The following is a 21,431-nucleotide window of genomic DNA, read 5'->3' as shown; positions in this document are numbered from 1 at the left end:
ATGGGCCCAGCTGCTCCACAGCATGTGGGATCTTCCCGGACCGGGGCACGAACCTGTGTCCCCTGCATCGGCAGGCGGACTCTCAACCACTGCGCCACCAGGGAAGCCCGAAACGTTCTTTATTTTAAAGTCTATTTTATCTGATATGAGTATTGCTACTCTAGCTCTCTTTTGATTTCCATTTGCATGGAATATCTTTTTCCATCCCCTCGCTTTCAGTCTGTATGTGTCCCTAGGTCTGAAGTGGGTCTCTTGCAGACAGCATATATATGGGTCTTGTTTTTGTTTCCATTCAGGAAGCCTGTGTCTTTTGGTTGGAGCATTTAATCCATTCACGTTTAGGGTAATTATCAATATGTATGTTCCTATTACCATTTTCTTAGTTGTTTTGGGTTTGTTTTTGTAGGTCCTTTTCTTCTCTTGTGTTTCCCACTTAGAGAACTTTCTTTAGCATTTGTTGTAGAGCTGGTTTGGTGGTGCTGAATTCTCTTAGTTTTTCCTTGCCTGTAAAGCTTTTGATTTCTCCATCAAATCTGAATGAGATCCTTGCCGGGCAGAGTGATCTTAGTTGTAGGTTCTTCCCTTTCATCACTTTAAGTATATCATGCCGCTCCCTTCTGGCTTGTAGAGTTTCTGATGAGAAATCAGTTGTTAACCTTATGGGAGTTCCCTTGTATGTTATTGTCGTTTTTCCCTTGCTGCTTTCAGTAATTTTTCTTTGTCTTTAATTTTTGTCAATTTGATTACTATGTGTCTTGGCGTGTTTCTCCTTGGGTTTATCCTGCCTGGGACTCTCTGAGCTTCCTGGATGTGGGTTGCTATTTCCTTTCCCATGTTAGGGAATTTTTCGACTGTAATCTCTTCAAATATTTTCTCGGGTCCTTTCTATCTCTCTTCTCCTTCTGGGACCCCTATAATGCAAATGTTGTTGCATTTAATGTTGTCGCAGAGGTCTCTCAGGCTGTCTTCATTTCTTCTCATTCTTTTTTCTTTATTCTGTTCTGCGACAGTGAATTCCACCATTCTGTCTTCCAGGTCACTTATCCATTCTTCTGCCTCAGTTATTCTGCTATTGATTCCTTTTAGTGTATTTTTCATTTCAGTTATTGTATTGTTCATCTCTGTTTGTTTTTGTTCTTTAATTCTTCTAGGTGTTTGTTCTTTAACTCTTCTAGGTCTTTGTTAAACATTTCTCGCATCTTCTCGATCTTTGCCTCCATTCTTTTTCCGAGTTCCTGGATCATCTTCACTATCATTATTCTGAATTCTTTTTCTGGAAGGTTCCCTATCTCCACTTCATTTAGCTGTTTTTCTGGGGTTTTATCTTGTTCCTTCATCTGGGACATAGCCTTTTCATTTTGTCTATCTTTCTGTGAATGTGGTTTTCCTTCCACAGGCTGCAGAATTGTAGTTCTTCTTGCTTCTGCTCTCTGCCCTCTGGTGGATGAGGCTATCTAAGAGGCTTGTGCAAGCTTCTTGATGGGAGGGACTGGTGGTGGGTAGAGCTGGGTGTTGCTCTGCTGAGCAGAGCTCAGTAAAAGTTTAATCTGCTTGTCTGATGATGGGTGGGGCTGGGTTCCCTCCCTGTTGGTTGTTTGGCCTGAGGTGAACCAGCACTGGAGCCTACGTGGCTCTTTGGTGGGGCTAATGTCGGGCTCTGGGAGGGCTTATACCAAGGAGTACTTCCCAGAACTTCTTCTGTCAGTGTCCTTGTCCCCATGGTGAGCCACAGCCACCCCCTGCCTCTGCAGGAGACCCTCCAACACTAGCAGGTAGGTCTGGTTCAGTCTCCTATGGGCTCACTGCTCCTTCCCCTGGGTCCCAGTGCGCACACTACTTTGTGTGTGCCCTCCAAGAGTGGAGTCTCTGTTTCCCCCAGTCCTGCCGAAGTCCTGCAATCAAATCCCTCTAGCCTTCAAAGTCTGATTCTCTAAGAATTCCTCCTCCTGTTGCCGGACCCCCAGGTCGGGAAGCCAGACGTGGGGCTCAGAACCTTCACTCCAGTGAGTGGACTCCTGTGGTATAAGTGTTCTCCCATTTGTGAGTCACCCACCCCGCAGTTATGGGATTTGATTTTATTGTGATTGTGCCCCTCGTACCGTCTCACTGTGGCTTCTCCTTTGTCTTTGGATGTGGGGTATCTTTTTTGGTGAGTTCCAGTGTCTTCCTGTCGATGATTGTTCAGCAGCTAATTGTGATTCTTGTGCTCTCGCAAGAGGGAGTGAGCGCATGTCCTTCAACTCCGCCATCTTGAACCAATCTGAGTGGATGGTGTTTAAGGCCATGTGCCTGTATGTGAGGTTGAAGGTGGACAGAGGATGGCAGCAGTCAGGACTGAGCCCTGGAACACTCCACTGGGTGGAGGTAGGAACGGTGAAGCAGAACCAGCAAAGGAACTGAGCAGGAGCAGCCAGAGAAGTGGGAGGAAGCTGAGAGAGTGTGGGCACTTAGGAGCCAAGGGGAGCAAGCATCAAATGCTGCCAAGGAGGTGAGAATAGAGAATAAACTGCAGTTTGCAGGTCTCTGAGGACCCCAACAAGGGCATTTTTATGGAGAGAGGGACAAGCTCAACTATAGTGGGTAGAAAAGAGAGTGAGAGGTGAAGAACTGGAGAGGGCGTGTGTAGACAACCTTTTAAACATTGACATATAATGTAAATAAAATGAACAGACAACTCTCAAAGGTACGGCACTATAAATGTTAAAATCTGTAGACACCTGTGCAACTGTCACCCAGATCAAGATATAGAGTATCACCAGCCACTCCAGGAGGCCACTTTTTGCCCCCTCCAATTGATACCCACAAAAGTAACCACCATTTTTATTTCTATCACCAAGGATACCTTTTGTTTGTTGAACGTACACAGGTTTTGAGAGATTTTGTTGATGGTTGGGCTCAGGTTTTATAGGCAGATAATGTTCTTTCCTTTTTTTTCTTTTTTTTGTTTGGCTGTGTTGGGTCTTCATTGCTGCGGTGAGTGGGGGCTACTCTTTGTTGTGGTGTGCAGGCTTTGCAGTGGCTTCTCTTGTTGTGGAGCATGGGCTCTAGGCGCGCGGGCTTCAGTAGTTGTGGCACACAGGTTCAGTAGTTGTGGCTCATGGGCTCTAGAGCGCAGGCTCAGTAGTTGTGGTGCACAGGCTTAGTTGCTCCGTGGCATGTGGGAGCTTCCCAGACCAGGGATCGAACCCGTGTCCCCTGCATTGTCAGGTGGATTCTTAACCGCTGCATGACCAGGGAAGTCCCTAGGCAGATAATGTTCTAATGGGAGTGGGCAGCTGGAGTTCAGACTCTGTGGGGTAGCAGGTCCTGGGCCCAGTTTTCCTGGGTTCTGTGCTTGCTCTGTCTCCAAGGACTGCATGACCAAGACTTCCTTGAGCCTCAGTTTCCCTATCTGAAGCTTGATCCTTCTCCCCTCACATCTCCTTTGAATTCTAGTAATAAATAGAATTCATTGGGAGCAGTGAAAAAAATTGAGTTTTCCAGGCCTCTTGATGACTGTAGAGTCTAGAGCTCAGTCACCAGGGCTGGGCAGGGCTAGAATCTTGGAGGCCCAGCTTTGTTTGAGCAACTGACCTGGCAACGGGGTGGGCCTGACAAACACTTCTGGTTTTCTGTAGTCTCCTCTGCTGTCTGTATCTTCAGGCCACTATGGTGCTGCTGAGGCCCCTGGTGCTTCTTCTTGCTCTGGTTGTCTCTGGTGAGGAGCTGGTGGGTGGGGGAAGTCCAGTTCTCACCCCCTGACTCCACAGTGGAGTCCTGATCCCTCTCAGATAAGCTACCATGGAGGACAGGGGCTGGGTGGAGCCAGGAAAGGGTAAAGATCTGTATCCCCGACCCTCATTCCTTATCTTGGCTGCTTCCTCGACCAAGTTCTCACTCCCAGTCTGTGAAATGAGCTGACCCATGGTTGGATGTGCAGGACAAAGAAGGACTTTTGCTGCTTGTCTCCAGGATGTGGCCAGGCCCTAAGGCAGAAAGGAGGGACTCTGATTGTGTATATGGTTCCATGAGAATGGGGGCCTCCAGCCTGAATCGTCTCTTCCTCACAGACCTCCACTGCCTGCCCTGGTTCATAAATGTCTCTGAGAGCCAGGAACCTGGCACCATCCTTCAGTCTTTCTCCTTCAACTGCTCTTCACACACACCCACCCTGGAGTTGCTCCATGTGCAGCCACCCACCACCTTCTTCAACCCACCTAGCCTAACTAGATGGCAGGGGATCTATGTGGGCAAGGTAGGGTCATGGGCACAACTGGGGACCATGGGGGAACAAGGACAGACCCTAAATTCACAAAGCCAGAGGTGGCATAGGGGGATGGAGATCCTAGGCCCCACATGGCACTGCCCCCTGCCACAGATGACCTTGAGCAGCTCGGCCCGGCTGGATGCCCTGACAGTGAACCACTATGAGCTGCAACTGCGGTTCACATGTGGCAACCATGTGATGGAGGGACCACTCTCTGTGAATGTGCAGCGGGACCCCAGCCGTATCCAGTGTGCTGGTCGATTTGCCAGCCCAGGTGAGGCCAGGGACAGCAGGCAGGGGGAGTGGGCAGGTATGACCTGAAGAGAACCCTCCATGACCTCCCTTCTGGCCAGCTGGGGAAATCATTCAGGTGCCAGAAACTGTCAAACCTGGGGCCCGGCTGTACACTCTGCTGCTCCCAGGCCAGGGAGCCCAGGTGAGCCCTGCACATGGGCAGTGGTGGTCGGCGGGGGTAGGATGGAGGGTCGGGGGGAGATGGGGAGACCAAGCCCAGCCCCTGCCTGGCCAAGCATAGCCTGCAGAAGGATTCTTTAGTCTACAGCTGAGCCTCAGCAATGATGCATGTTCTTGGAGAGAGCCACTGAGGGCTGCCCACCCCCAATGACTATGGCTGTTCCCATAGAGACATCTCAGGGGCTGAGTTCTTCTTTAAAGTTCTTCTGTGTGTTCTGAATTCTCCATGAAATTTCTGTATCATTTTTGCAATCCCCCAAAGAAATCTAGATTAAAAACAAAATAATTAGTTTAAAAGCAGAGAGGATTGAGGATCAGGGCCGGGGGGACCCCAGGCTACAGTGGCAGTGGCAGGGTATGGGAGAGTTGAAAGTGGGCAGGTACCTGCTGGGTTGTTGGGGGACTTTGACAGGGATGCTTGGGGCACTGAGGGTTGGGGAAGGGGCCTCCAGCATCTCTGTCCTGTCAGATGAGCATCACCAGTGCCCAGGATCCGCCATACTTCCCTGGACCTTTCTCTATCAATGGGCAGGGTTGGCTGCAGGCTCCATCCCAGGGCCTCAAAGGCCAGGCTCAAAAGGTAAGCATGACTTGGGACCTGGAGATATCCATGAATTGGGCATAAAATGGGCAGAGCCACTACCTCCTGGAGGTTTGTTTGTTCCTGACCTCCTCAATCATGCTGCCTTTTCCAGACATAGCCCATACCTGTACCTGCTGCCGCATGCTGGCTGTACTCCCACCTTGGCCTGGTTCTGTGCTGGGCTCTGGAGTTCTAGAACGAAGAGGGATCCCTGGCTCCAGGAGCCCATGGTGCCCCTTATAGAAAGGAGAAAGTTCTGAGGAGTCACACAGGAAGTGAAAGCTCTGGGTACAGTGCTTAGTGTAGTCTGGAGGAGGTTAGAGAAGTTCCTTCTTTAAAACTTCCACGTCTTAGTGACTGACTCTTAGCAACTCTAAGATGATAATTCACATTGTGAGTGATTCAGATATTACTCTTTTGGGGGCTGTATGCATCCTAAGAGAAGGACTTATGACCCAGAAGAGTGAGACACAAAGGAATATCTATCAGCAAAGTGACAGGTCATAGGGAAGAGTGAATGTCGGGGTTCCTTGTGGAGGTCCTGAGGTGGCGCTGCCTATTTGAAGGGACGACTGGGCACAGATATACGGGTAGATACACACCGTGGTTCCCTTCTTGTTTTGTGTGCACCTCAGGTCTTCCAGCTTCAGATCCTGGTGACCTTTGGACAAGGCCGAAGCTGCTGTGGGATGCTGACAGTGAAAGTTTTGCCTGCTCCCTCCAGCGAGGTCTCCTTCCTGTAAGGCTCCCCTACCCTGGGAACAGTGGGGAAGGCAGGACCTAGCCCCAGGGAATTAGGAGTAGGGTTAAGGTGTGGGGCTGCTTGAGCATCCCCAGCTGGCTCCTGTACCAGGGAAGACCCAGGGGAGGGGTCCGCACACCCCGCCGTGGTGGCGGGAGAAAGTAGGAGCCAGTGCCCCCATTTTGGTCCAGGCAGCAAGCCCAGAATATCACCATCCCGGAGAACCTGGTCCCCGGAAGTAAGGTGGTTCAGGTCCAGGCCCGGGGCTTCGATGTGCGCTACGAAATCCTCTCCCCAGTGCCCTGCCGGCTCTTCTCCATCGGACGCGGTGAGGGGCACGGAGGGCGGGTAAGGGGATGCCTCTGCGGCTGGTCTAGAAGCGACCCGCACTACCTCCTTGCTCTCTTGAGAAACGAGCCTGGTGCCGAGGCAGAAACTGGGGCGAGGTCGCGTTTGGGGGCCCGAAGTTAGAAACGAGCCTTGGAGGAGGCGGCCAAGTGGTCAGTCTCTGCGCCCTCCCCCGCCAGCGGATCCGTGGGAGGGTGGGAACTGGACTGAGCTGGGGGCGGGGCCGAACTCTGCGTCCCCCGCCCTCCCAACCCGCCCAGTCGACGGAGTGGTCCGGACAACCTCGCCCCTGGAGCTGGCACAAGCCCCAGACGCCGCGGTCACTAGGCTGCGGGTGAAGGCCTTTGAGCGGCTCCGGCCGTGGGCCAGCGCCGAGCTTGATTTCAGGGTGGACGTGCAGTCGGTCAACCGCTGGCCCCCGCGCTGTACACCAGCGCTGCTGGTGTGAGTATATGGGAGCCTTACCTTGGCTATTGGGTAGAGCCATGGTTCGCCGCCCAGCCCCAGCCCCAGCTCCCGCCCTGCCACCCTGCCCTCTGCTCTCAGGACTCAAATCCCCGAGACCACGCCTGTGGGCACCGTGCTGAATACCTTCACTTGCACTGACCCGGACTCTCCTGGCTCCACCCTGGACTACCAGCTGCTGTTCCACAGCCCTGCTGGCGCAGCCAGCCTCTGCCTTCAAGACAGAGTCCTGGAGGTGCCCAGTCCCCGACCCCAGACCCATGTGCAGAGTGCTTGGACAGGAAGGGGGGTGGGCCAATGGTCTGCAGGAGCCGAGACCATGAGGGTGAAGGAGATGGTGGTGGAGCCACCCTGCTTTACAGTCTGGAAAACGGAGGGTCAGGGTAGGCTATCTGTGAGTAACCTGGCCTGAGGCAGCCCAGTGTGGCTCAAGGCTCTCCCAGGCCTTGGCTGGGCTTCACCCTCTGGCCCCTCTAACTAGGTGAATGCCACACTGGACTGTGATGCTCCTGGTTCCTGCTTTCATCATGCAGCTTCCATCCTGGTGCTTGATAGTGGTCAGCCTCCGATGACCAGTGAGTGACCATGCCCACGCCTGGACATTCAGGACCGGGTTCTTCTATACCCTTCTTCCTATTCTCAGGATGGGGTCATCTCTCCTCCCTCAGAAACCAATAGGGCAGCATTGTCTCCACCAAAGACCCCTGGCAGAGGCACATTTCTCCTCTCTGAGACCCCTTGGCAGGGGAGGGCTATTGCCCTTCCTCCTTCCACAGCCTCTACCTCCTTAAGCTGCCAGGGCAGGGCTGGGCAACCCAGACCAGCTCCCTGACCGCCAAATGCCTTCCAGCTGAGGTGCCAGTACTGGTGATGGTGACACTTGTCAACGAGTTCTCCCCAGCCTGTGTCCCACGCACATTCCGGGTTCGTGAGGATGCAGGGCCCCACGCTCTTCTGGGCTCTGTGGTGGGCAAGGACATGGATTACCCGCACGACAGCATTGAGTACTCCACCCCTGGCGGGTCTGCCACTTTTGCTGTGGACCGTCTCAGCGGTACTCCCACCCCAGGGCTGGGATGGAGGGGCGAAGCCAGAGTTGACTCTGCAAGCTGAGGCAGTGGCCACCCCTTCTAGGGGAGGTTCGCCTCCTGGGGCCTTTGGACTATGAGCTGCAGAAGTTCCACAGGCTCACTGTCCTGCTGACTGACCATAGCCAAGACAAGGACCCCACCTGCCACCGCTCAGGCTCTTGCACCATTACCATTGAGGTGGAGGTAATTGAGCCCCGAAGCCTTGGAAAGAATTGGAAAGAGTTCATATCTCCCTCTGGCCTTCTGCTTTTGCACTCTGCCTCAGGTTCCTCCACTGGTTGGCTGGAGAGGGGTGGGGTCTCACTGTGGAAAGTTTTGGAACCTGTTGCCTGATACCGAGGTTCTGGCTGTGGTGGGAGGAGGCTGAGGGGCTGGCCTGGGGGTTTGGGAGTGGGTGATCTGACTACCTGCCTGCAGGACGTGAACGACCATGCCCCCGAGTGTGAGCCCCCATTTCAGGAGCTCACCATCCACACTCACCTGGGCCGCAGCATGGAGGTGACCAGGGTGTCATGTCGGGTGCCCCAAGAGCCACAGCGCCTGGTTTTCTCCTACAGCATTGTGAGAGGTGAGGGCCAAGGGGACCAGTGGGCTGTGGGGGAGAGGCAGGCCAGCAATGGTCCCCTTCTTCTGCCACTCTGTTTTCAGGGAATAGTTGGAGCCAATTCAGCCTGCAAGGAGCTGTCCTGGTGCACAACGACCTCATGTTGGGGCCCTCCTGGCCAGAGCAGCCCCATACTTATGAGCTATTGATCCGTGTGGCCGATGCAGGTCCCTCCACCCCCCACCTCAGCACCACGGCCACTGTCATTGTGCATCTAGTTCCCTGGAGGGCCAGCACAGTGGCCACCAGCACCCACAGAGCCACAGTGAGGGGAGTCTTCAGGCCCTTGGTGGGTGGGAAGAAAGGATCTTGGAGGATGAAGGGACCTAGTTTTCCAGGTGGAACAATGGGGGAAGGCATTTCGGAGGGAACTGCTGAGTGCAAAGAGCCTGGCAATACAGAAGAGAAATCTGGGGTGTGGGGTGGCCCAGCCCTTGGAGGGCTTTGAAGGCTGGATGATCAGGGCATTTTGGCAGGGCAGTGGTGAAGCTGTGGCCCCATTTCAGGTGACTTCAATGATGACACCCTTGCTTGTGACAGACACGGAGACTTTCTGGCAGCCGGAGCCCTGGTTTGTGGTGGTGCTGACAGTGACCAGTGCCCTTCTCCTCTTGGCTCTGGGCTGGCTCCTCAGCAGGCTCCTGTGGGGGTAGGGTTGCTATCCCTGTACTGACTGCCTCCCCCCAGCCCACTAATGGATTGCATCTGTGATAGCTGGTTTTATCCAAGATTGCCCAAGTTGATGAGCAGACAAACTGATTTTCAGGAGGACTGCTCTCCTTCCAGTGGTCATCAGGTTAGAGGCAGAGATACACTAGGAGAAAGTTGTCTCCATCGCTGGCAGAACCCAGTCTTGGAATGAGATGAGGCCCAGGGCTTTAGAATCTGAGTCTGTCATGCATTGGGCATTTACCCCTATTTCTGACCCCTGCCCTCCATTTGAAACCTGACCTTCCCCTAAGACTCTGAGTTTCTTGTGAGCACAGGACTGAACCCAGGGGTAGGTGGGAGTAACAATGTGGGCACTGCATACAGACATAGGCTATCCCCAATAAAAGGGGCAGATGAATGGTGCTGGTTTCTGGAGTCAGCAGGTCTGCTGCTCTCACTGCTTGGTCCCTCCTCCTGGCATTTTAGGTTGGCCCAGGTGCTACAGGCACCAAGCAAACCAACCCAGGCTCTACTGCTAAAGAGGTAAGCCTCCTTTGCCTACCTCTATGCCTGGAAGCCCATCTCTTAAACTCAGGCTGGGGCCCAGAGCCCTATCCTGTACTCCAGCTCCTACTTTGCCCCAGTATCCAGGGAACTGAGGGGTCCGTTGAGGGGTTCATGGAGGCACCGAGGATGGAGACACCCCAGGCACCCAGCAGTGTCATGAGCCTGGTATGTCAACCTACCATCCTGTGCAGTGGGTACTGAGGCTGCTGCAGAGTGCTCCCCTGCCAAGCCTGCCCCTTTTCCCATGGATGGCTGTCCCTGTGGGAGGGCCCATACCAGCACCATCAGCATGGAGGAGGCAGGTGGGCTCCTGACCCTTCTGGGGGCAGGCCTCCACCTGCTCCCCATGGGCAGGGTTCAACTCATTGCACCCTCTCATTCTTCACCTCAGCAGCATTTTGATGGCAGAGCACAGGACCCCCGTGAGTCCCCCTCTTTCCAAACCATTCTCTACTTGGGCCCACTTTCTTTCCATACCCCATTTCAATATCTCTGCCTCCCACCAGGCATCCACTATCTACTGTTTCCCTGAATGGGGTCTCTTCTCACCCCCACTCACCCCTCAGCCAGTGTTTGCCAAACACCTGGTGAACATGATCTGGTTCCTGCCTGTGGGGGAAAGGGGGGAAGGTGGTGAGGGAAGAGGCCCCCAAATGCTCCACTGTCACCATGAATTATAGCAGAGTAATCTGGCACTGGGCTTAGGGGAGCTGGTGTCCCGTTTTGGGGAATCATGGATGCTTCCTGTGCATTTGAGCCAGACCTCAAAGGATGTGCTGAGAAAGGAGGGAGGGGACAAGCTGGATCAAGCAGTGGGAGGGGTTCACACCAAGGGTCCTGGGATACCTTTCCCTGCCCTTAGGGGAGGGAGGCAGTTCTGCTGAAGCCAGCAGTACCCTCCCTCTCCCCTGACCATCTGAGCTCAGGTACAGGCAGAGATTACCTGTTCAACACGCACACAGGAGCCCGGCGCTGGCTCTGAGGCCAAGAAGCTGCATCATATTTGTGGAATTTCTTCTTCACATGATTATGTGTTTTCAAGTTGATTCAATAATAAACAAAATTACAAACAGAAGAGTCCTAGCCTTGTAACTTACATGTGGGAGAAGCTCTGAGATCTGTGCTTCCTTGTTCTCACTTGGAGAATGCCCTGTCTTGTGGGAACATTGTAGGGAGTAGCAAGGTTATTTTTCTTTTAAGAAGGCATTGTACAATGCTCTGAAATGTAAGAAGCTGTTATCCTTGCCAGTGACTGAGGGGGACTGAGGGGGCCTCCAGTTGGCCTTTCCCCTCAGAGGACACCTGCTCTGGCAGATGGGAAGGGCCCAAGAGCTTCCTTTTCCCACTGAAAGGAGGGCACTGTTCGTTTGAGAGCCCCAGCAACTTCCAGTGCAGTTTGCCAACTGTATGTGGAGGTTTTCTTGAGAAGGATCTGGAACTTTTGCATTGAGGTGAGGGTTGGTGCAGACTTGAGCACCCTGTGGCATGGGTGGCCATGGAGGGATTGAGCGTAGCCCCCTTTTGAGCAGGTGTTCCCATTTCCTCCTGATCTGTTTCTTCTAGTTCCAGGGCCCTCTGTCCTCCCTGTGCTGAGCTCAGCTGCTGTACGTGGCCAGGTGGCCTACAGTAGCCTGCAGGAGGGTGGGTTGTTGGGTGCAGTGCTAGCTCACTCCCCATACCCAGCCTGGCATCAGGTCTCAGGTTACTGCCAGCTCTCCCAGAGGCCCTGCTGTCTTGGTGGAGGCTACCTTTACTGTGGTGTCCCCAGGTTCTCAATCTTCGCCCCTCTGTCAAGTCTGTGGACTTGAACCATCTTAGGGTACGAGAGGACCTCCCTTACTGAGCCAGTTATGGTACCCCAGGTGGAGGAAGAAGCTGAGTGCCTTCTGTGGGAAAAATATGCTTCACGGTGCTTCCAATAAAGTGAGGGTGTTAGAGTTGGCCTCAGGGCCAGCAACTTGACAGCAGGCCCTTACTGGAAGGGGTTGCAGGTGGATTTTTCCTGAGCACTTTACCCTGCTCTAAGGGCTTATTAAATCCTCATCTCTGAGGAGCTTGATTTTTATCCTCATTCTGCAGGTGGGGCAACCAAGCCTCAATAGTCACAAAACTAGCTAGTCCAGGCACTTGATGTGGGTCAGGCTGTGCGACTGCATCAGATGCCAAGCCCAGGGCTAGGTTCTCTGCATGGTGGGTAACGGTCTTCCCAAGACTCATAGTTGGTCTCGGGGGCAGATCATGACAATCCAGGGCAAAAGATGTTATAAGAACTCAAGACAAGATGCTCTAGGGTAGGAAGAAAGAGTGCCCGCTGTGTGCCAGGGCTTGTGCTGGGGACTGAATTGGGGACTGAACTCCAGGCAGAAGGACAAACGTGGGCAACAGGCCAGGGACTGCTGGGGCAGCACAAAAGGCTGATGAAGGGCAAAGCTAGGGAAGCCGCTGGGAAGAGGGCATTATACACTGGAGCCAGTAAGAGGAGGCACAAAACCCGGTGCTTACATTTCCAGAGGTGGTGTAACCTTGGCCCGGCCTCCCCCTCTGAGCCTCAGTTTCCTCACTAGGGAGGGACAAGTCCTGCCTTCTAGGGTGAGTGATTAAAAAAAAAAAAAAAAGGGGATGTAGCACACAGCAAACATTCCCTAAGCATGCGTGGGAGAAGACGCTGCCGGCTGCGCACGGGGGCCGCGCACGCAGAGATACCAAGGGCGCTACGGACTCGGAGTAGCCAGTGAAAGCTCTGCCTCCAGCAACTCCGGGAACGGCGCGCATGCGCCGACCAGTGCCGTCACAGTCACGTGCTGAGGCGATCGGCAAGGGCCGCGTGAGGCAGGGTCTGACTGACAAGCTAGCCGGCCTGTCAGCGGGAGGCACTCGCCTGGGCGTAGGGCAAGAAGGTTGTTGATTGGGGATATTCTGGGCCGGGGGCGGGTTCTTTGCCGTCCACGTTACTATGACACCCGGCCCCCGCCCCCTCGGCTGGCCGCCATCTTGTTGTTGATCCGTACCTAGTGGGCAGCGCCGGGAGGTGGTCCGAGTGGCCGGTGTGGGGCCGCTGCTGCGGGGCTCAGCCGCCTGCGCTGCCTGCCAGGGGGCGGGGTCGAAACCTGGAGGCCCGGGGGGCCCAGCTCCCGTGGGGGGCCGTGGGCGCCCGCTGCCCGGGCCGGCCGGTGAGTGACAGGAGCCGGGCCGAAAGACCGGCCTGACGCCGCGGGGCGGGCGGCGGCGGGCGCGGGGTTGGAGCTGGCGCGCGCAGGGAAGGGGTATCGGCTGAGCATCGCTCGATCGTCCTGACGGGCCGCCCGTGGAGCCTCCTAGATGCTGGTGCCGAGGTCGGAGGACGGCCTCGGGGTGGAGGTCCCAGAGCCCCGCTGCCGAGGTGTAGCGGGAAACTAGTTTCTGTGACTACAGCCCTGGGCTCCGCTGACCCGCAGCGCTGAAACGTGTCCAGTGCCAGCTTGATGCTCTCCGGGGTCTTATGTTGTTCCCAGGTGAGAAACACACGTACCATTTTCTTAGATGTCGCTCCTGCGACTGACTTTCAGACCGCTTGAGACTAAGACTAGACGAAACAGTCGAAAGCCCCCGCGAACCAGGCAGGACAGTGTGACGGCCCTGTGATTCTGACAGGGCGAAGGCCCTCTGCCCGGCGCCTGCCTTCTGTGCTTCTCGGAGCTCACCGTTTGCTTCTTCCTGAAGGGCCTGGTTAAATGTCCATCATGCCCGAATTTTATTTTGGGACATAATTTCTTTGGTTCTGGACCACCACTCTTTGGAGTTGTGGTAAGGCTCTTTTGGCTCTGGGAGAAAGTGAATATTATGGTGGTGAGTTGATTGATTTTATCTCCTAAAGAGATAATCTGGCAAGTGTAATCAGGAGACAAAGGAAATGTGGGAGTGTATTAGAATCAGAAAAAGAAATGAAACTTCTTTTTTGTCTCGTGAATGCCAAATTAACTTTTAATAGAGTAAATGTATCTTGCGCAATGAAAACAGACCGCCAGCCCCCGCTTCTTGTGAGGGTAGGAGGGTTGGACACGCTGGGCAAGGTGTGCAGGTCTAGGAAGAGTTCTGAGTGCTCCAAAACACATTTCTCTTTCCCTGTGGTCCTTTGGCTTCTCAGCATAGGCTCCTGTATATGGTCTTACAGCAAGCCTGCCTGAGACGACTAAGAAGTCAAGCAACAGTACTTTGTGGGTTTGTGTCAGGATCTTGTCACCTCAGAATGTGTAATTTTGAAGGAAACTAGCTGTTTGGTCAGGAGATCTTTTTGGAGAAGATGCTGAAACCAGAGGCAGCTGGTGGCCTGTTGCTGTTTCCCTTACTTGTGAGAAGAGAGAGAAGTTGAGTGAGTAGTTTTTAGATATTTCATTACCCTCCCTTGGGCCATTTTTTGAATGTTGAATGAGTTTTGATTTTAGTGAGACTAGTTCCTTGGGCAGTTCTTTACAAGAGAGGAGGGAGATATGAAAATATTAGGAACTTCTCAAAATGGCCTCAATCTAACTTCCCCCCAGCCCCCCCTCTGATTAACACTTCCTTTAGAAAGTTAAGGCTGCCACAGGGTTAAATTCTCGCTGTTTTCTTTCTTTTTTTTTTTTTAAGATTTTTTTTTTTTGATGTGGACCATTTTTAAAGTCTTTATTGAATTTGTTACAATATTGCTTCTGTTTTCTGTTTTGGTTTTTTGGCTGTGAGGCATGTGGGATCTTAGCTCCCCAACCTGGGATGGAACCCACACCCCCTGCATTGGGAGGCGAAGTCTTAACTACTGGACCGCCAGGGAAGTCCCCAGATTCTTGCTGTTTTCTATTAAAACAACCCTAAGTTAGGCTCTTAGCATATTTTGCGTATCTGACCTCTTTGAGATATAGAAAGAGACAGATCCACTCAGTCAACTTCACTACACTAACTTTTGCATGCAATTTTAGGGAGGTCAGGGGGTCCTTTAAAGTCCATTCGTGGTCTAACCCTGTGTTAGAACTGCTGCCCCAAGGAAGTTAAAGAATATCCAAGAACTTTATTGCCTTTGTTTAATTCTTTTACTGCCGCATGAATACTTATGAGTATTGGATGATGCTTGCTTGATTCAGTGTATGTTATTACTCAGAGATAGTTAATAGCAGTACTTCTGTGCTGGGCATTTTTTTTTTTTTTTTTTTTTTTTTTTGCGGTATGCGGGCCTCTCACTGTTGTGGCCTCCCCCGTTGCGGAGCACAGGCTCCGGACGCGCAGGCTCCGGACGCGCAGGCTCAGCGGCCATGGCTCACGGGCCCAGCCGCTCCGCGGCATATGGGATCCTCCCAGACCGGGGCACGAACCCGTATCCCCTGCATCGGCAGGCGGACTCTCAACCACTTGCGCCACCAGGGAGGCCCTGTGCTGGGCATTTTTAAGTGCAGATGAGTAGGGATGTTAGAATAGTGGCCCTACCATCTACTTTAACTTTGTATTTACATAATTCACCTGTAAATGTCAACACTTTTAACTATTATGAGCAACAGACATAATTCACAACTATGGAGATGCTACACCAAAGTCAAACTGCTGCAGACTTATGGGATGAGATCTGATGTCCTAATGTGGCATTTAAGGTGCTGCTGCCCAGCTGGCCCCAACCCACCTCTTCAGAGTTTGTCCCAACCCCACTAACCAAATGGTTTGGTAAACATTCCATACATGATATTTACTTACACAGATGCTTTTACCAGCTAATCCATTGGCTTTTGCCCCTCTTTGCCTTCAATGTCACTTCTCTTTTCTCCAGAGTCCAGCTCACGTCCCTCCTACCTTCTTTGTGAAACACTCCCAAAACATTCCAGTTCTTGGGAATACTCCACTCCCTCTGAACTGCAGTAGTATCATTGCCCTTATTAAAAAACCAAACAAGCAAACAAAAAACACAGTATTTACTCTTTTGAGAATAATTGTCTTCTCTGATTAGACCTAACCCCTTTCCTATAGAGATGGTGTTTTTGTGTCTTGTACCTGCATGTAGTAGATAAGGACTAAATGTTTACAAAAATGTGCTAAATTTGTCTGAGTTAGAACACCCTCTAATTAAATAGGGAAATGGAGGGAATGGGCAAGTAGAAATGAGAATTTGGCCATGGATCTCCACCTCCTACCCTGCCTGGAGTGCTTGCACTCTAGCACCTTATGGAGGCCCATCCTCATTCTGCAAGAGGCAGCAGAACTTGCTCAAAGTGCATGACTGAAGCCTGAGAACAGAAAGCAATTCTGCATCTCAGAAGGGGCTATGCGGCTCAACCCGCTTCCTGGCTAAGATGCCACTTTTTTTTTTTTTTGCGGTACGCGGTCCTCTCACTGTTGTAGCCCCTCCCGTTGTGGAGCACAGGCTCCAGACGCGCAGGCTCAGCGGCCATGGCTCACGGGCCCAGCCGTTCCGCGGCATGTGGGATCCTCCCGGACCGGGGCACGAACCCGTGTCCCCTGCATCGTCAGGCGGACTCTTCAACCACTGCGCCACCAGGGAAGCCCAAGATGCCACTTTTGACTCTTGGAAAACATGTATTGGGTGAGCATAGCATTGAGATTCTTAGACTCTCTTCTTGGTTGGGTCTTCTCACTGCCACCTTGGGCTTCTGTAAGCACGTCAGTAGTATTTGCTGCTTGTCCTCCTCCCACTGCTGCCCTGAGACTATAAGGAGCAGTGATGGGTAGAGCTGGGGAAAGGCTACACAGTGCACTCTGTCTCTGGCTTGGAGCAGAGAGGCATTTTGTATGTTTGTGCCAGTGGATCTGTGCTTTTGCCCCGATTTTAAATCAGATTTCATTTCTCTTCTTATACTACAGCAGGATTTGAGCAATGAATTCTGAGTGCAAAAACCCAAGACATTTTGGTTCTTTTACAAAAGGTGATAGATTGAAACTTTCATTCATGTTTGCTGCTGTTATGGTTTGAAGCTGGGTTTATGTAAGAGGCATTGCAAATGAGTTTTAATGGGAACATATGTTCACTTCAGTGCTGGATCCCTGTTAGGGACTTTATTTTGTTGAGTGCTTAGAAAATCTGATCATTTCTGTAAAAGTTTTATTTGTGGGTGGGGATTTAGCCCATTTATTCCTGTCCCCTCATTTTCCAGAAGGTGAACAGGCTAGGGAAGCAGGTCTAGAATTGGACTCTTTTCAAGTCTAAATTTTGATGTCAGGGAATAAGAGCACCTTGAAGTCCATAAAAATCTGAGCGTATTATGATCGAATGAACACTTCTAAACAACTTACTCTATAATCAGAAAGTTAGATAATGACAAGTGTTGGTGAGGATGTGGAGAAATCAGAGTCCTTATACTCAGCTGGTGAGAATGATGCGGTCGCTTTGGAAAATGGTCTGGCAGTTCTCTAAATGGTTAACGTAGAGTTACCAGCAATTCCACTCCTAGTTATCTACCCAAGCAAAATGAAAACATATGTACACACAAAAACCTGTGTATGAATGTTTATAGCAGTATTATTCATAATAACCAAAGGGGGAAATGACCCAAATGTTTATCAACTGATAATGGATAAATAAAATACGGTATATACATACAATGGAAAATCATTTAGCAGTGAAAAGGAGCGAAGTACTAATATATACTTCAACATGGATGAACCTGGGAAACATTATGCAAAGTGAAAGAAGCCAGACACAAAAGATCACATATTATATGATTTCATTTATAGGACATGTCCAGAAGAGGCAAATCTATAGAGACAGGAGGTAGATTAGTGGTTGCTTAGGGCTTGGGGGTAGATGAGAGGAGAGGTGATGAATATGTTCTAAAATTGTAGCGATGGTTGCACATATCTTTTATATACTAAAAACCATTGAATTGTACACTTCATTATTTTATTTTATTTTTTTTGGCCTTGCCGTGTGGCATGCGGCATCTTAGTTCCTTGACCAGGGATCGAACCCATGCCCCCTGCAGTGGGAGCATGGAGTCCTAACCACTGGACTGCCAGGGAATTCCTGTGAATTGTACACTTTAAGTGGGTGACTTGTATGGTGTGTGAATTATATCTCGAAGCTGTTATAGGAAATAACTTATATAAGTAATATATATTCACTAGTTTAAAAAAAGATAATATGAGTAACAAGAAGAAATAAAAATAAAGGACCATCCATAATTTTACTGTTAATGTTTTATTGTACAACCAGACTTTTTTTCTGTGTCTTTTAAATTTTACAAAAATGAGATTATGCATTACATCCTGATTTGTACCTTTTTGCAGGTACCTAATCTTCCTAATGTACCTAATCATATGATTAGGCCTGATATAAGAAGTGCTGAGAGATCTCCTGTGAGGGGCGAGGGACTGGGGTTTACTATGTGGTATGAGTGGGTTTGGTGGGTCATTATGTATTGTCATGCAGGTATAAGCTTACTAGGAGAGTGAATATGTAGGCTTGAATTAAGGTGACAGCGAATTCGAGGATGTTTAGTAGAGTAAGGATAGTGAATGTGATGAGAGCTGTGAATAGGCTGGTACTTCTTAGTGCAAGAGTTGTTTTTCCAATTAGATGTATTAATAAGTGGCCTGCTGTAATGTTGGCAGTTAGTCGTACGGCTAGTGCTACTGGTTGAATGAGTAGGCTAATAGTTTCGATAATTACCAATATGGGAATAAGGAAAGTAGGTGTGCCTTGTGGTAGAAGGTGGGCTAAGGATGTTTTTGCTTTGTTGCAGAAACCTGTAATGATGGTGCCAGCTCAGAGAGGAATAGCCATTCCTATATTTATTGAGAGTTGTGTGGTAGGTGTAAATGAGTGGGGTAACATTCCAAGAAGATTTGTGGAGGCAATAAATAGGAGAAGTGAGATAAGTATTAGAGATCAGGTTTGTCCTTTAAGGTTGTGTGTGTTTATTAACTGTTTTGATGTAAGCTTGGTTAGTCATTGTTGAATGAAAATTGTGCGATTGTTAATTAGTCGATTTGGTGTTGGGAATAAAATAGTAGGGAATATAATAATTAGAATGGTGATAGGGATGCCTAATATTATTGGGACTGTGAAAGGGGCAAATAGATTTTCGTTCATATGATGTTTCAAGGGGTTTGTTGTTTTTGTATTTTGGTGAATATTAACTTGGGGTTGGGGGAGTAGGAATGCTTTGAGAGTTTTAGTTGGAATAGTGTGAAGAGGGTTAGGAATATAGATAGGATAGTAAGGAATCATGTTGATGTATCTAGTTGTGGCATGTCATTAGGGGGAGCTTTGGCTCTCAATCTTTAACTTAAAAGGTTAACGCTAGTTTAGCTTCTTAATGAGATTATAGTATGGATGCAGATCGTTCTTCAAAGTTCTCTAGAGGTACTAGTTCGAGAACGATTGGTATAAAACTATGATTCAAGGGCCTCCCTGGTGGCGCAGTGGTTGAGAGTCCGCCTGCCGATGCAGGGGATACGGGTTCGTGCCCCGGTCTGGGAGGATCCCATATGCCGCGGAGCGGCTGGGCCCGTGAGCCATGGCCGCTGAGCCTGCGCATCCGGAGCCTGTGCTCTGCAACGGGAGAGGCCACAGCAGTGAGAGGCCCGCATACCGCAAAAAAAAAAAAAATAAAAAATAAAAAATAAAAAAAAAAAAACAAAAAAAAAAACAAACTATGATTCAAGCCACAGATTTCTGAACATTGCCCGTAGAATAAGCCTGGTCGTGTTGATATCAAGGTTTTTTGGTTTAGGCATCCAGGGATTGCATCGATTTTTAGGCCCAGGGAGGGCACAGCTCATGAGTTAATACATCTTCGGAGGAGACTAGCATTCGGATTGTTATTTCTATGGGTAAGACTATTCGGTTGTCCACTTCTAGTAGTCGTAGCTCTCCTGGTCTTAGGTCTGATGTTGGGATTATTTAAGAGTTGAAATTTAGGTCCTCATAGTTGGTGTATTCGTAGCTTCAGTATCATTGGTGGCCTATTGTTTTTACAATGAGAGAAGGGTTATTAATTTCGTCGATTATGTAGAGGATTCATAGGGAGGGTAAGGCAATTAGAATTAAAATGATGGCTGGAAGGATAGTTCAAATAGTCTCTACCTCTTGGGGATCTATTGTATTGGTATGTGTTAGTTTGGTTGTAAGTATTAGGGTGATGATATAGAGGACTAGGGAGCTAATTAGGAAAACAATTATTAATGTATGATCATGGAAGTGTAGGAGTTCTTCTATAATGGGTGATGTTGCATCTTGGAAGCCTAGTTGAAAGGGATATGCCATGGAGATATACAGGATTTTCACTTGTGACTTAACTTTGACAAAGTTATGTAAGGTTTTACTAATATCTCATTTATAAAGAAAGACATAGTGGTTATGGTATTGGCTTGAAACTGATTAGAGAGGGTTTGATTCCTTCCTTTCTTGATCATTTTGGGTTGACGTATGCTGGTTCTTCAAATGTGTGATATGGTGGAGGACACCCATTTAGTCACTCAAGGTTCGTGGAGGTGAGGTCTACTGTTAATACTTCTCGTTTGGATGTAAACGCTTCTCAGATAATGAAAATTATTAGTATAACTGCTGTTAGTGAGATGAAAGAGCCTATTGATGAGATAGTGTTTCATGTTTTGTAGGCGTCTGGGTAGTCGGAATATCGTCGAGGTATGCCGGATAAGCCTAAGAAATGTTGTGGGAAGAATGTTAGGTTTACACCTATGAATATAATTATAAAGTGGATTTTTGCTCATGTTGAGTTAAGTGTGTATCCCGAGAATAGTGGGAATCAGTGGACAAATCCTCCTATGATAGCAAAGACAGCTCCTATTGCAAGTACGTAGTAAAAGTGGGCGACTACGTAGTAGCTATCATGAAGAACAATGTCTAGTGTTGAATTAGCTAGAACGATGCCAGTTAGGCCACCTACTGTGAAGAGGAAAATAAAACCTAAGGCTCTTATTAGAGCCAGGGATCATTTAATATTCCCTCCGTGAAGTGTTGCTAATCAACTAAAGACTTTTACTCCTGTGGGGATAGCAATGATTATAGTGGCTGATGTAAAATATGCCCGGGTGTCAACGTCTATACCAACTGTGAATATATGATGAGCCCATACAATAAAGCCTAAGAACCCGATAGAAATTATGGCTCAGACTATTCCCATATACCCGAAAGGTTCTTTTTTCCCCGAGTAGTAGGTTACAATGTGTGAAATTATTCCGAAGCCAGGTAGGATTAGAATATATACTTAGGGGTGACCAAAGAATCAAAATAGATGTTGATACAGGATTGGGTCTCCCCCTCCTGCAGGATCAAAGAAGGTTGTGTTTAGGTTCCGGTCAGTTAATAGTATGGTAATTCCAGCTGCTAAGGCTGGTAGTGACAATAGGAGTAATACTGCTGTGACTAGGACTGATCATACGAAGATCAGTATATTATAAAAGTCTGGGTTAGTAAACGATGAATTTACATCAAGGGCTAGCTGGCAGTAAATTAGGGAAGCAGAGTGTAAGGGCAGTGGCGAGTGGTGGGGACTTCGATGATATAGCAACCACAGGCCCTATTGAAAGAGTCACTGTTTCTTAGTTTTAGCCAGTTGTTGTGTTACCAGATCTTGTGATTTTTGTTTTTTTTTTTAAAGGAAAACCAGGAATCTGGATTTTCATGTGAAATTTCCCGATTTTAAAGTTTGGTGACGAATTAAAATTTGAGCCACTCCAGTGAT

General features: G+C 49.7%; 2 protein-coding genes and 2 pseudogenes across 10 annotated transcripts in view; 2 read left to right on the top strand and 2 right to left on the bottom strand.

Moving 5' to 3' along the window:
- The first annotated feature begins 3,648 nt into the window (after nucleotides 1-3,648).
- CDHR4 (cadherin related family member 4) lies at nucleotides 3,649-10,753 on the top strand. Its single transcript, XM_060111154.1, has 19 exons — nucleotides 3,649-3,697; nucleotides 4,050-4,234; nucleotides 4,358-4,520; nucleotides 4,600-4,682; nucleotides 5,190-5,300; nucleotides 5,939-6,042; nucleotides 6,237-6,373; nucleotides 6,654-6,837; nucleotides 6,940-7,093; nucleotides 7,340-7,433; nucleotides 7,709-7,912; nucleotides 7,993-8,132; nucleotides 8,367-8,517; nucleotides 8,598-8,818; nucleotides 9,060-9,202; nucleotides 9,691-9,747; nucleotides 9,849-9,936; nucleotides 10,166-10,193; nucleotides 10,698-10,753. Exons 1-19 carry the CDS (start codon nucleotides 3,649-3,651, stop codon nucleotides 10,751-10,753), a joined length of 2,352 nt encoding a protein of 783 aa, XP_059967137.1.
- Nucleotides 10,754-12,760: 2,007 nt separating this feature from the next.
- The window catches only part of IP6K1 (inositol hexakisphosphate kinase 1), an 81,697-nt gene continuing 73,026 nt past the window's right edge, over nucleotides 12,761-21,431 (top strand). For 4 of the 9 annotated variants that reach the window (XM_060109836.1, XM_060109834.1, XM_060109837.1 and 1 more), the window contains exon 1: nucleotides 12,761-12,941. Coding sequence is in view for 1 of the 9 variants with exons in the window: in XM_060109842.1 (XP_059965825.1) it covers nucleotides 13,250-13,262 (13 nt within the window). In the remaining 8 variants the exon portion in view is untranslated. The other 5 variants (XM_060109842.1, XM_060109841.1, XM_060109835.1 and 2 more) reach the window with 2 other exon arrangements.
- Nucleotides 18,134-18,814, bottom strand: LOC132497114 (ATP synthase subunit a-like; annotated as a pseudogene).
- LOC132497682 (cytochrome c oxidase subunit 2-like) lies at nucleotides 19,047-19,990 on the bottom strand (annotated as a pseudogene).

This window comes from Mesoplodon densirostris, chromosome 10 (genome assembly GCF_025265405.1).
Source record: "Mesoplodon densirostris isolate mMesDen1 chromosome 10, mMesDen1 primary haplotype, whole genome shotgun sequence".
In the NCBI taxonomy this organism is placed as follows: Eukaryota; Metazoa; Chordata; class Mammalia; order Artiodactyla; family Ziphiidae; genus Mesoplodon; species Mesoplodon densirostris.
This window is presented reverse-complemented; position numbering and strand designations above follow the sequence as displayed.